The 14,176-nt window shown below is 42.4% G+C and overlaps 1 protein-coding gene across 1 annotated transcript in view; it reads left to right on the forward strand.

Moving 5' to 3' along the window:
• The window catches only part of fat2 (FAT atypical cadherin 2), a 115,270-nt gene extending 105,402 nt beyond the window's left edge, over window positions 1–9,868 (forward strand). Inside the window, exons 22-23 of the mRNA XM_072264622.1 lie at window positions 2,395–2,966; window positions 9,348–9,868. Of these exons, the coding sequence (XP_072120723.1) occupies window positions 2,395–2,966; window positions 9,348–9,853 (1,078 nt within the window). The 3' untranslated portion in view covers window positions 9,854–9,868. The remainder of the gene's footprint in view (window positions 1–2,394; window positions 2,967–9,347) is intronic.
• The last annotated feature ends 4,308 nt before the right edge of the window (window positions 9,869–14,176 follow it).

A 14,176-nucleotide genomic window follows, 5' to 3' on the forward strand; every position in this document is an offset into this window, starting at 1 on the left:
ACAGGTCATTTGGCACAATATGTTAAAGTTAAAGTCTGTCCTGAGCCTTATAGGCTCATCAGGCTGGTGCTTATGCCGGTTTTGGTGGCGTGAAGCGACTGAGAGTACGAGACTCCCCCCGGTTAGGACGCAAGGTTAACCCCCAGCATTTTGCCAGTACCCATTTTCAGCTGGGTGGACTGGAGCAGTGTGTGGTAAAGTGCCTTGCTCAAGGACACAACACGCTGCCTCGGCTGGGGCTCGAAGTCACGACCTTCAGATCGCTAGTCCAACGCCTTAACTACTTGGCCACGCCACTTATAATATGTCTATGGTCACATATATGAACTTTCTCTCACCTTCATCTCTATAGCATTCCATAAGACCATAAGACATAGGAGCAGAATTAGGCTATTTGGTCCATCAAGTCTGTTCTGCCATTCAATCATGGTTGTTTTGCTAATCCTTTTCAATCCCATTCTCCTGTCTTTTCTTCGTTATCTTTGATGCCCTTACTAATCAAGAAGCTATCAAACTCTGCTTTAAATATACCCAATGACTTGGCCTACACAGCTTTCTGCAGCAATGAATTCCACAGATTCACCACCCTCTGGCTAAAGAAATTCCTTCTCATCTCTGTTATCAACAGACCTTCCTCTATTTTGAAGCTGTGCCGTCTGGTCCTAGATTCTCCCTTATAGGAATTATCCTCTCCACTTCCAGTCCATCTAGGCCTTTCAATGTTCAATAGGTTTCAATGAGGTCCCCCCTTCATTCTTCTACGAGCTCAGAGCCATCAAGCACCCCTCATACCTTGACCCTTTCTAATCATACTAAATGTTCTTCATGAACAAGAGAAAATCTGCAGATGCTGGAAGCCCAAGCAACACGCACAAAATCCTGGAGGAATTCAGCAGGCTAGGCAGCATCTATGGGAAAAAAAATATAGTCGATGTTTTGGACGTCATCTACTCAGCATCTTTTTTTCCCTCCTGTCCTGCTGAAGGGTCTTGGCCCAAAAAGTCAGCTGCACTTATTTCCACAGATGCTGTCTGGCCTGCTGTGTTTTTCCAGCATTTTGTTTGTGTTGCCTAAATGTCCGTCTCTTGCTTTCTCTCAAATGTATTCTCCTTAACTGCTACAATCCCCATTTCTCACCACTAACTGTTTCGCTTAACTTGATCTGTTTGTGATTATTTTGCATTTTTTCCATCCTTTTCTCACTCACCTTCAAGTCTTCATGCCTTCATGCCTGTCGAATTGAATCCCTTAGCAAATTTCCATAGATCTCCTGCTTCATCACAGATAAGAAACAAGGTTCTTCAGTGTTTACTGAAAGCTGACCCCTCAAGATTTAGTGAAACATAAAGTAATTTTTCAATTGAAAGTCACAAATTTTAAAAGGAAGAGGAAGATAATGTTATTTCCTGTCTGTAAACAATTTGTCTAGATCAGTATTAGTCATAAGAAAATAGGATTAGCCATTATAAATCAGGATTGGAGCAGCATGGAAGTTAGTGGTACATGCATCACCTTACAGCGCTAGCAATCACCGATATGAGGTTCAATTCCCGCCACTGCCTGTAAGGAGTTTTTACCTGCTCCCCATGACCTTGTGTTTATGTGGTTTCCTCCCGGAGCTCCACATTCGAAAGATGTACCATTAGGGTTAGTGAAATGTGGGCACGTTATGCTGGCGACAGAAGCATGTTGATGCTTGTGGACTGCCCAGCACTGTCCTCACTGATCTGGTCTGGCACAAGATGATGCATTTCACTTGTATGTTTGAGGTACGTGTGGGAAATAACCTTCAAGATCTTTAATCTTTGATTATTCTGAAATTCATCCAATCTGAAGTGGCATCTTTCCCAGAAAGATTAGGCTGCTTTCCTCTGTGATTTGCTATTCATGGCTTTCAATTCTGTTTTAATTTTTTTTAAAAGCAGTGCAGAACAGGTCCTTCTTGCCCAATGAGCCACACTTCTGAGCAAACCCACCTATTTAACTCTGGCCTGATCACAATGAGAAATTAACCTACTAATCCATATGTCCCTTGACCTTGGAAGGAAACCGGAGCACCAGGAGGAAATCGACATGGTGCACGGGAAGAATGTACAAATTCCTTACAGATGGCACAGAATTGAACTCCGAGCTCTAATGGCATCACGCTAACTGCTATGTTGTGGAGGATGTCACCGTCCAAGTTTTCTGTCTTCAGACAATACAAAGCAGAAGTCATTATGCAATAGGGTAATAATGCCCTGGTCCATTTTTCCTCACTTAGCCCAAGGGAGCTCCTCTAAGTCTCTGACCAGGCCGAGGCTGGCAAGGAAATTTTTTTGGTAAATGATTATGTTAGATTCCCAATGTCGCCTCCAAGAAGGCTCCTGATCGTGCTTTGCTTTGAATTTCCAGGTGCAATAAGGATGTCAATGAATGTCTGAAGTATCCCTGCTTGAACAACGGGAGCTGTGAGAACATCGATGGTTCCTTTAACTGCAGCTGTGCGCCCGGATACACTGGACCGTTGTGTGAGGTTCTGGGGAATGAGCAGTTGCGCAGCTCGCCACTGATCAGCAAGTACGAAATCATTGAAATAGTAGGGGCGGTACTGGCCATCTGCATCTTGGTCGCCCTCTTTGTCGCCTTCCGTAAGTTCAAGTCCAGGAAGAAGAAGCAACCCACCTTGAGTGTCCTGGGCAGCAATGAGCTTTCCAAGAGCGAAATAGCCAAGCATGCTTGCTGTGATTCACATTCATCGGCGCTCATCCCTCTCAACATTCTCAAGGGCTCCACTTACGATTTAAATAAAGACCCCTGCCATGGGTTTGGACCACAGGTTCAGCCAGATCTCAACACTTTCACTCCAACCCACAAGGGCAGGCCAACCGTGGTGTGCAGTGTGGCTCCAAACCTGCCCCCTCCTCCTTCGTCCAACTCTGACAATGAATCTCTACCAAAAACCACCTGGGAGTGCGAGTACGAGGGTAAGAGAATTCCGAGTTTCCTCCTTTGGCTTCTTTCTATTGAGTCAAGTTATCAGCTTAATTATTCTCATTAAGGTTATTCTCATCAGACAAGTTAGTTGATCTAGAGTGCAAATGGCCTGTATAGATCAGGACATTTCCAGAATTAATACATTCAGTGGTCATTTTATTAGGTACACTTGTACACCTGTGCATTAATGCAAATATCTAATCAGCCAATCATGTGGCAGCAGCTCAATGCATAAAAGCATGCAGACATGGTCAAGAGGTTCCGTTGTTGTTCAGACCAAACATCAGAACGGGGAAGAAATGGTGATCTAAGTGACTTTGACCTTGGAATGATTGTTGATGCCAGACAGGGTGGTATCAGTATCTCAGAGACAGCTGATCTCCTTGGATTTTCATGCACAACATTCTCTAGAGTTTTCAGAGAACTCCTGCACTGAATAAAGTGGCCACTGAGTGCAGATGCTGAATTACTTAATCTTGCAATAGGTCAGTGAAGTGGTTAGAATAACCAAATGGGTTTAAATGCCTGTAATCATCTCTAAGCCAATCATGCAGCATTCCAACATGCTATAATAGGTGGAGCAACATTAATTCATGGACTGTGATGCTTCATGAAGAGGCCAGTATCTTAGCATACCTGGACATGGCATTAAATATTGCCTTGCTAACATCGTAAAATAATTTTTCTTGGTGTGCTTGTGATAAAATGCCATATTTTGTTAGATTTAAAATGGTGCACAACTCTTGTATTTAAGCTCAAATAAAATAAATTGCCTAATCCAAACTTGATGGGCAAAAGATGCAATTTGATTTTAGTAACATGACTAAGATTGAAATTTGTGGGATGACTTTAAAACATTCTCTACTTTACTGTGATTGCCCACAAGAAAATGAATCTCGGGGTTGTAAGACCATAAGACATGGGAGCAGAATTAGCCCATTTGGTCCATTGAGTCTGCTAAGCCATTTCATCATTTGATCCATTTTCCTCTCAGACCCATTCTTCTGTCTTCTCCCTGTAACCTTTTATGTCCTGACTAATCAAGAACCTATAAATCTCTGTCTTGAATACATCCAATGACTTGGCCTCTGCAGTTGCCTGTGGCAACAAATTCCACCAATTCCCCACCCTCTGGCTAAAGAAATTCCTCTTCCTCATCATTTCCATTCTAAATGGGCATCCTTCTACTCTGAGGCTGTTCCCTGTGGTCCTAGACTCCCCATATAGGAAACATCCTCTCCACATCCACTCTATCTAGGCCTTTCAATATTCGATAGCTTTCAATGAGATTCCCCCCCACCCCCTCCTTCTTCTGAATTCCAGCAAGTACAGGCTCAGAGTCATCAAACGCTCCTTGTATGATAACCCTTTCTTTCCTGGAATCATTTTTGTGAACATCCACCGAACCTTCTCCAATGTCAGCACATTCTTTTCTTAAATAAAAGGTCCAAAACTGCTTATAATACTCCAAGTGAGGCCTTGCTAATCTCTTATAAAGCCTCAGCACTAGAAACTTGCTTTTCTATTTACTTCAAACATTCAATGTGAGAAGCTTAGAACCAAACTTGTCTGAACCTGCAGAACAGATTCCAACAGCAGCACTGAATCAAAGACAATTCCCATGACACCAATCTCTGCAATTAAATAAACAAAGTGTGGGCCTGCTGGTATGGATTGTGGACATTCTATGTTGGTGCTTTATGGGCAGCCCTGAGCTCATCCCAAGGTCATGTTAGCTAGGTTTAGTCAGGTTTGTCAGGGGTTGCTAGAACGGTATGGCTTGAAAGGTCAGAAGGGCCTACTCCGTGCTGTATCAATAAACAAACAAACAAACAAACAAATAAATAAATAAATCTGAACCTGAAATAAAATATATTTGCATTTTGAAATAAAGGACAAAGGGAACCATTTTTATCCTTGCATTCTGAGAGATATCCTGCTGGAATAAGGCTTTATAAGGCATTGGTCAGAACACACTTGGACCACTGTGAGCAATTTTGAGCCCCTTATCTAAGAAAGAACTTGCTGATTTTGGAGAGATTCCAATGGAGATTCACGAGAATGATCCCATAAATTAAAGGGTTAACGTACAAGGAGCATCTGATAGCCCTGTCTTGTACTCATTTAAGTTTAGAAGGATGGTAGGGGGTGGGGGGAGATTGAAACCAATTGATTATTGAGAGGTCTAGTTAGAGTGATGTTTAGAGAATGTTTCCTATGGTGGTGGAATCTAGGACCAGAGGGCACAGCCTCAGAATACAAGGACGTCCCTTCAGGTAACACGTTGAAGCTGCACCCTCTCTAACATGCTGGTGGAGAGAGTTTTATTTGGGTTTTTAGCGCTGGAAATAGTTACATTTGAACACGTCTCATTAGCTGGGCAGCAGTATGGTCACATTGTCAGATCCCGAGGGAAACCTAATTTCCCTCAGGATCAATAAAGTATGTCTATCTATCTATCTATCTAGATCAGAGATGTACCAGCAGTTTATGGTCAAAATGACAGTAAAAAGCGACTTGACTTGACTTGATGTGGAGGGTGATGAATCTGTGAAATTCATTGCCACAGACGGCTGTAGAAGTCACTAGGCATCTTTAAAGCAGAGGTTGATGGGCGCTTGATTAGTAAGAACATGAAAGGTTACAGAGAGAAGGCAGGAGAATGGGGTTGAGAGGGACAATGTATCAGTTGTGATGAAATATCCCAGTTCTGCTCCTATGCCTTATAATTAGTTTACCCCACTGATTGTGACCCAGTTCATGAACCTAAGCATTCACTATCATCAGAACCAGTTTAAACACCACTGTGTACCATTTGACAAATTCACAAACAAATTTACAGAGATACTTTGACAGCGACTCCCAATCTCTTTAACTGCAGCTTCCAAGAAAGATAAGGACAAGAGATGGATGGAAATGCCATCACCATCCTGAATTAGATGATCTCACCCTTCCTACTAAATCCGGAAATTTTTGCTCAAGGGCATTGTTGGAGAACTTTTATCAGAGGACCTGCTGTGGTGTATGAACCAGGATCTTGCCTGGATTAATGAGTTTTAAGAGGAGGTTGAGCAAACTTGGAGTGTTTTCTCTACAGCGTCAGAGGCTGTCCATGCTCTATATCACCTTCCCAAGAGTAACTGAAAATGGATAATATTGCTAGCCTCTTTTTTTTATTAAGTGCGATCGTGAACAATAGCCAGATCAGAAATGCTGATCAAGTCAACTAGTTCCCAAAGAGAACTCTGATAGGCCAATCAGATGGTTTACTGCTGCTCAGTGATAGCAAGTACGTAGAACAGGCACAAGGGTCACTAGCCCCTGTACCCCAGAAACACACCTGAGCAGTGCGGTGGAGGTATGTGCTATGCATGACCTGATCTGAAAGCATCATGTTAACTCATAACAGATCGTGTTCACGGTGGAACAGCTTAGTCAAGGATGGGGTGATCAGCACAGATGGACAAATTATACCTCCACTACCCCGAAAGCCTTGCCAATTGCTTCTAGAACAGGCATTCCCAACCTTTTTTAATGCCACAGACCGATACCATTAAGCAAGGAGTCTGTGGATCCCAGGTTGGGGACCCCTGTTCTAGGATAATACAACATTTTCAAATCCGTTTTTCTGCAGAAACAGAACAACTGTTTCTTCTTGGTTTTTGTCTCTGTTAAAAGTGACCCTTGGAATTTGACAGAGTCAGCTACAGGATGAGGAAGAGTAGGAATCTCTTATATAAGGGAAAAAAATTCTAACTCAGCAAAGGTCAAGAAGATGACGAAAAATTTGCATTTATACAATTTGTTTTGAAACATTCCTAAGTTCTTTCCAGCAAAACAAAGTGCTTTTAAAATATACTCATCAGGATAATGTAGGAAACATATTGAACCCCACACCGAAGGAAGACTGCTTTATTTGGAACTCTCTCCATTAGGTACAATTCTGTGCTCAAGTCTTGGGCACCAGAGCTATGTAGTTAGTTATCTTACACATGACTACTTAGTTGTTTGCTTATTAGCCAGTGCCTTAGAGTCAAGGATAACTTGCTTCCACTCCAGCCATATCAGTTCTGAGGTGGCTGATGAAGCCCAAAATCCAACTCAGGAGCTCCCTGATCTTTGCTTTGATAAATTCAAGAGCCATGGGGCACTTACAACATCTTGGATATTTTTTTGACAGTTCTTTAATTGTTTCTGCATCATTATTCCACTCCCCACGGCTCTTGGTGTTCGCTGTCTTGCCTGGTCAGGTCCTGTTGACAAATTGGAACTCTTCATCGTCTGTATGAACAGAAAAACAGTATTGAAAAGAGGAAAAAATGTAAAGAACGGAATAGTGAATATTAAATAAAATATACAAAGCAGAAAATAAATCAGACATTAATGTAAAAGACGTACAGTACTGTGCAGCAGTTTTAAACACGTACTGGGGTGCCTAAGACTTTTGCACGGTACTGCATTTGTCAATGTGGAACGGAGAGCAAGATGTGAATCTGACAGGAGCGAATGTGATTGGGAATGGTGAGAGAGGAGTGCTGCGGGAGGGGTGTAGGACTCGTAGCAGAGAAGGAATGCCAGCATAGGGGTTAGGGCTAGGGTTGGTATGGGTGAAGACATGCCCGACCCTGAGCCACCAGGCAAGGTAATTTAATTCCGAACAATTGGTCTTTTGATCATTACAGAATGTCCCTCTGGTGCTTCCTGCTCCATTCCCTCTCCCTTCCCCTTTTGCCAACCATGATTCCCCCTCTCCCTGCTCCCTCCCACTCTCAGTCCACAGTAGAGACCAATATCAGCATCAGGTTTATATTCACTCACATATGTCGTGACTTTTTTTGCTGCGGCAAAACAGTGCAATACATAAAATTACTACAGTGCCATGCAAAAGTCTCAGGCACCCTAGCTAGATATATACGTGCCTAAGACTTTTGCAGTGTACTATAAATTTTAAAAGGGAAACTTTTTAGATACTGAACAAAGAAATTAAGGCAGAATGTTCAACACAAACTGGACTACAAACATCTGGGATTTTTCAGGCCTTTACAACTCAGTGTGATACTTGTGGATATGTTGATAGAAAGCGCAGATTGGTTTATGGGGAAATATTGGAAAAGTTGAGTTTTATTACACTGGAGTCTAAAGGAGTAAAATGTAACTTATACCACATAGAACACTGCAGCTCAGCACAGGCCCTTCAGCCCACAATGTTGTGCTGACCTGTTAGCCTATTCTCGCGGCTCTCCTTTGGTCAGAGCCGACCATGGATATTGCATCCTAGCTGTCTACATAATACGCACGCCAGGGCAGTATGATATGGAGAGCAAGCTGGCGCTGATGAGTCAGGCTCCGCCTCTCCATGCAGCCGATGAATCGAAAGGCATGGCACAGGCCAACACAGTCCAGCACCAGTGGCCTTCCCATAAGTGAGTACAGCTGAAAGGCAGCAGAGGTTCAAGATCAGCGCTTTCCTTCTCCTAGATGCCAATTCCAGCTGACGAGCTGTATGTCCGAAACGACTGGCTTCAAGGCACCAGTAACCTTCCTTTGCCTCTTCTGCTGTCGGTAGACATGGTGCCACTAGGTTTTGCAGCTAAGCCACACATGAAAGTCAGAAGCTGGCCTTGGTTGTCAGAGGCTATTTGAGTCGCAACCATTGGGAGCACTAAATAGGTAGTGCAAGCTTACCCCCTTTTCCGCCCCAGCTGTAACAACCTTTAGGAACCTGCTCTAAGATCAATCTAACCCTTCCCTAGCTCATAGACCTCCATTATTTTATCATCCTTGTGTTCATATAAGAGTCTCTTAAATGCCCCTAATGCATCTACATCTACCATCATCCCTGGCAACGCGTTCCACCCACTCACCACTCTCTCACAGCTCTGTGCAGTCTTGTTTTTTCTGCAACACACACAAAATGCTGGAGGAACTCCACGTCAGACAGCATCTATGGAGGGGAATAAAATGTCAGCTTTGTGAGCCAAGAACCTTGATCAGGACTGGAAAGGAAGGGGCAGAAGCCAAAAGAAGCTGGAGGGTGGAGGGGTAGGAGTGCCAGCTGGCGGATGATGCACAGGATCAAATGAGGAGGAAGGTGGGTGGGGAGAGGGGGATGAAGTAAAAAGGGGATAGGTAGAAGAGGTAAAGGGGTGAAGAAGATGGAATCTAATGGAGAGAGCAGTTGATAAATAACCGTTTTAATCGCCTCCATTGACCTGCCTGACTTGCTGAGTTCCTCCAGTATTTTGTGTGCGTTGCACAATATTTCCAGCATCTGCAGAATCTCTTGTGTTTATTCTTTCTGCAATGCCTGGTGATAATTTGCGTGGAGGTAAATAATTACATTAACATTTCTTCTTTTTTTGAAATTTCAGTCTACCATGGTGACCCTCCAGTCTGGCCACCACAGCCCGAACCCCCAAGAACACATGAATACCCATGTAACGAAGGAAGGGTGGAGAATCTCCAACATCCCATGGGCAACGAACATTTTGACACCTTCGATGGCTTCCCATTCCCCCTGGACCACTGCCCGAAGTGGAGCAAGCGGGCACCCCTGCCACCACAGTACAACGACCAGGGGCTGGAGGACTTTCCCGATGGCAGTCCAATGCCTTTGCTGCCGTCCCGCTGTCAGAACGAATACACTGCCATCAGCTACTACCCGGCGGAGCTGCTCAAGGCCCATCCGCCAGGCATTCCCCCTCAGCCAGGGTACCAGAAGGTCCACGTTCGCCTCAGTGTTGCCCAGCCATCCTACGCAGAGTGTGGGCCCATGCACGCCCAGGGCATGACGCCCCACTTGGTGGTCCCCACCTGCTATGAAGACTCTGATCTAATGGAGAGTGACTATGGCAGCTGCGAAGAGGTGATGTTTTAATGTTGAGGACTTCTTCACGACTCTTATCATGCACCTTGACTTTTCAGAGCCATGGTCTGGAAGATCACCCTCTCAGACTCAATGTGGGTCTGAGTAGAAAGGGTAATTCAACACCCTCTGGACAATGGGGGTAATTATTCGTGTCCCAGGCTGACAGGTCCTGTGACCATGAGCGCAGAGCTGCAGATTGGGCATAACGTTGACGTTGTACGGACGTTGTCCAACTGAGAAACATCCCGTCGAAGACTGCCAGGAAACTGAGAAAACACATGCAATATTGTAACTTCTTCAGATTGTAAACTTTGAGATTGTGAAAATTTGGTCTTCTGAGTACTATGCAACTATAATCTATCCCCAACCACAAAAGTATTGAAATAGTAAGAGTGTGGAAAATATTCTGTATGCTGTCTGTTTGCTAATGGATATTTGCATCAGGTATGCTATTTGTGGTTATGCACGTTTGAAAATATCCTGAAAGCAGGTTTAAGACTTTTCATGTTTGACTGTCACAATTTGAATTCAGCATGTTTTTGTGTGATTGGTTTGTGATGATGTTTATAATGTTGCAGTTGATTATAGCTCCTTGTTAACTTTACATGGGGCCTGAATGCAATCAGTGACAGTCTTTACCTTGGATACAATCTTTACTTTCAATCTACCTGACCAGGAAATAAACGTTGGTCTTATAAATTCAGAGAGAAATGACTCCATTCCCCAAGTCTTTATATCCCTTCATGCATGCAATTCACAAAAATAAGCATTAATTATTAAACTTTGCTTAATTAAAGGTAAGCCTTATTTATTGCTTTAAAAACAGGCTTCCGACATAAAGGACAAAGATGTGATAGAGCAGATGTATTACTGTCCAATATCCATTTCAATCAATTGGCCACTGAGCAAGTTATTCATATGTATGGGAACAGGTTTCTGAGATGTGGAAAACATTTTTATAAAAGGAAAGGATTATATTTGCATACGAATTCATCACAGAGGTGTAGTTTAGAGAAATACAGGCATATTCCTGCATGTTGGAGCTGGTGAGAGTAGATAACAGTGAGGACCTCTGAACCTCAGGGGAAAGTCACAAACAGAATGAGCTTCAAACAAGTTAGCTGAAGAAAAAGGAGTTCCCACACAAGAGGGTAAAGTTATCATCAGAAATCTGATAATATTCTAACGTGCAACATACTTTTAAAAAAGTGGTGTCTTCTCCTTTGCCTGAGGGAGAGGAGCATTTGTGCATTCCTAGATACTTGATAATCCAGAATTTCTCTCAGCCTTGGAGGAGTACCTTGCTGCTGGCTTGGGGCACTTTAGACAAAGACTCAACTCTGGCTTCCAGTAACATCAACTCTGGCTCTATGTTCTTGGTTCATATCCCACCTCAAACATCTAGGCTGACTTAGATGAGACATTGAAAAAGAACCTGTCCACTTTCTGTTCAGTAGACAAGATGGTGGCCACACTATGGAATTAAACTCAGCATCCTGACTAATACTTATCCCTAACTCAACATTACTAAACAACATTGTTTTGCGATCAATTTCTGTTAGAAGAGTAACTTTTGTACAATTGGTGGCTGCATTTCTTGCTTTTCACAGTGACCACATTTCCTAGTTGAAAGTTATCAGGCACTACATAAAAGCAAGCTTTTCTTTCTTTCTATGTTTCTTGCCCTGACTTGAATGGTATTATACTGGATAAAAAAATGGTTGCACTATCTACATACTCGAAGAATTACTGTTCAGAACTCGATGTATCAAAATAAAACTTTCTTGAATCTAGATTGATGCAGAAACATTCAGTTAATGTGTCCTGGATTTCAGTTTCAACAACTGGCATCTACAGTTTTATTATTGCACATTAAACCAAGACTTCTTTAATGTAGTACAGCCTATGGTTAGTATTACACACTGTCAAAGGCTTGGACCTACAATATATGATATGCTAGGATCATTTATATTCATTGCCTTCCATTCCATTCAAACCACTGGCCTCAATTAGGCTTTGAATGTAAAGCAGTCTCCCTTTATGCTATAGTTTTCTGCCTGAAGACTGATGTATAAAATTGGCTACTGTGCTTGAAGGCCACAAGCTAGAGACTGTCTTTCAAAGTTGTATATTTTATGAAGGGGAGGGAGACCTTGAACTGAATTCTGTGTCTGCAAAGGTTCATTTCAAATTGTTCTACACCAGAATGAGTCTTATATGTGAAGGTGATGCAGAGTGATCAACTACCAGAAAGAGCCAAATTGCTGGTCAAGCTGAATCTAGTAAAAGTGATTTCAAAGTTGTAGCACGTCTTCATTCTTGCTGGTATCATTATGCTAAAATGTGCTATCTAAACCATTTTAATAAAATGTGAGCATATTGCCCAGTCAGGAGTGTTAAATATACTATATAATTGTAACAGTGTGTTGTACCGCATCCACACAATTCAGCAATGAACAATATGCTGACTTCATTATCTAGCATATTTGGCATCATCAATCTCTAGGCATGTTTTATTTGTGTGGCCAGTGTGTAACATATTGTTTCTCTGTATGTTTGTAAAGAAAGTGTTTCTTTCTTTAAATTTTGTAATAAATTCAATAAAATGTGTTTTTATTTTGATTACAGATCTTCAAATTCTTGTTTTTTTATTCTATTTTTCAATAAATGAATGACTCAACACCAGCAAATTCTTTGCTTATATACAGAAGGAAAATGAGGAGATAAGTGCTTATACCTTACGTAAGTGAGGTAGATGGCAGCCAGCCTGGGGAAAGTGTTGGGGAAAAAAAAAGAAAGCAGGGATGTCAAGTCCTGCAAGAAGACTACAACCTTGTCATAGGGTTTGGAGGCTTGTGTGCCTCAATGACCTAAAACGCTATATTGGCTGGAATCAGGGCCTTGTGCTTTGACTCTTGATAGGGTCACCCATGCCAAATGGCCAGACTAATAGAGGTCTACCGGTCCTCCAGATTTGGGGGTACACCTCAAGTCTAGCAATCCTGACTGTCCAGATAAAATTTGTTACAGAAACAGCCTGCATCTATACCAGTATGTGATGATATTCCTGAGTCTCCACCCGGGATCGGCATGACTGACAGTGGTGAAAACTGAGAGGGTGCTACTGGTACGGTGAATGAAGTCACCCTGAACCACATTCGGGGTGCATTAGAGAGGATGGCTAAGGACAGAGAGAGATGGAACACCTTCATTGTTGCCTGAAATGCCAGCTGGCGTAACAGGCATTTGAATGGAAAAAAAAAGGATGTTGAGTAAGGTCAGTAAAGTCAGGTCAGTGGTATATGATCCATACCTCTGTCCATGTACCTTTGTACATGATCCATACCTCTTACAATTGGAAAAAATTGTAAGAGGTATGGATCATGTACAAAGGCTGATCGGGAATAGTTTGTGGGATTTTGTGCAGGAGAAATCCCACCTCGTTAATTTAATTGAGTTTGTTGAAGAAGATTGAAGGTGAGATTGTAGACATTGTCTATTTGGACATTTCAGAAGGTCCCACATAGCAGACACAATAGAAGATTAAAACACATGGGATCTAAGCGGATTTGGTAAACTGGATTCAAAACTGGTTTGGTGATAGGAGGCAGAGTGCCATGATGGAAGGTTACTTTTCTGTTTGGAAGTCTGTAGCTAGTGGTGTATCAGTCCAATCAGTGTTGCGATCTCACTTGCTTGTGATATCCGTTAATGAATTGGACCTGAATGTAGGAGTATGATTAGTAAGCTTGTGGATGACACAAAAGATAATGATGTTGTAGATAGCAAGGCAGGTTATCCAAGGCCTCAGATGGAAAGATGAGTGAAGCACAGGCAGATGTAATTTAATCCTGATGTTATTACAGCTCAGACCATCGGAGTTTGGAATTCTGTCAGGAGCTTGTACATTCTTTCCACAACTGTGTGGGTTTCCTCTCACAGTCCAAACACCGGCTAGTAGGTTAATCGATCATTATAAATTGTCCTGTGATTAGGCTAGGTGAAATCGGTGAGTTGTCGGGCAGTGTGGATCATTGATTTCTAAATAAATAAATACATTTTGGGAAGCCAGAGAGGTCTATAATATATACAGTAAATGGCAGGGCACTAACAAATATTAACAGAGACCTTGGGTTCAAGTTCATCGTTTTCTGAAAATAGCACACAGGTAGATGAGGTGGTAAAGAAGGCACTTGGCATGCCTTCATAGCTCGAGGCAGAGAATATAAAAGTTGGGATATTTATGTTGCATCTTTACAAAACACTATTTAAGGTTTCAAAGGACATTTAATGTCAGAAAAATGTATACAATATACATCCTGAAATGCTTTT

This window comes from Mobula birostris, chromosome 7 (genome assembly GCF_030028105.1).
Source record: "Mobula birostris isolate sMobBir1 chromosome 7, sMobBir1.hap1, whole genome shotgun sequence".
Classification (NCBI taxonomy): domain Eukaryota; kingdom Metazoa; phylum Chordata; class Chondrichthyes; order Myliobatiformes; family Myliobatidae; genus Mobula; species Mobula birostris.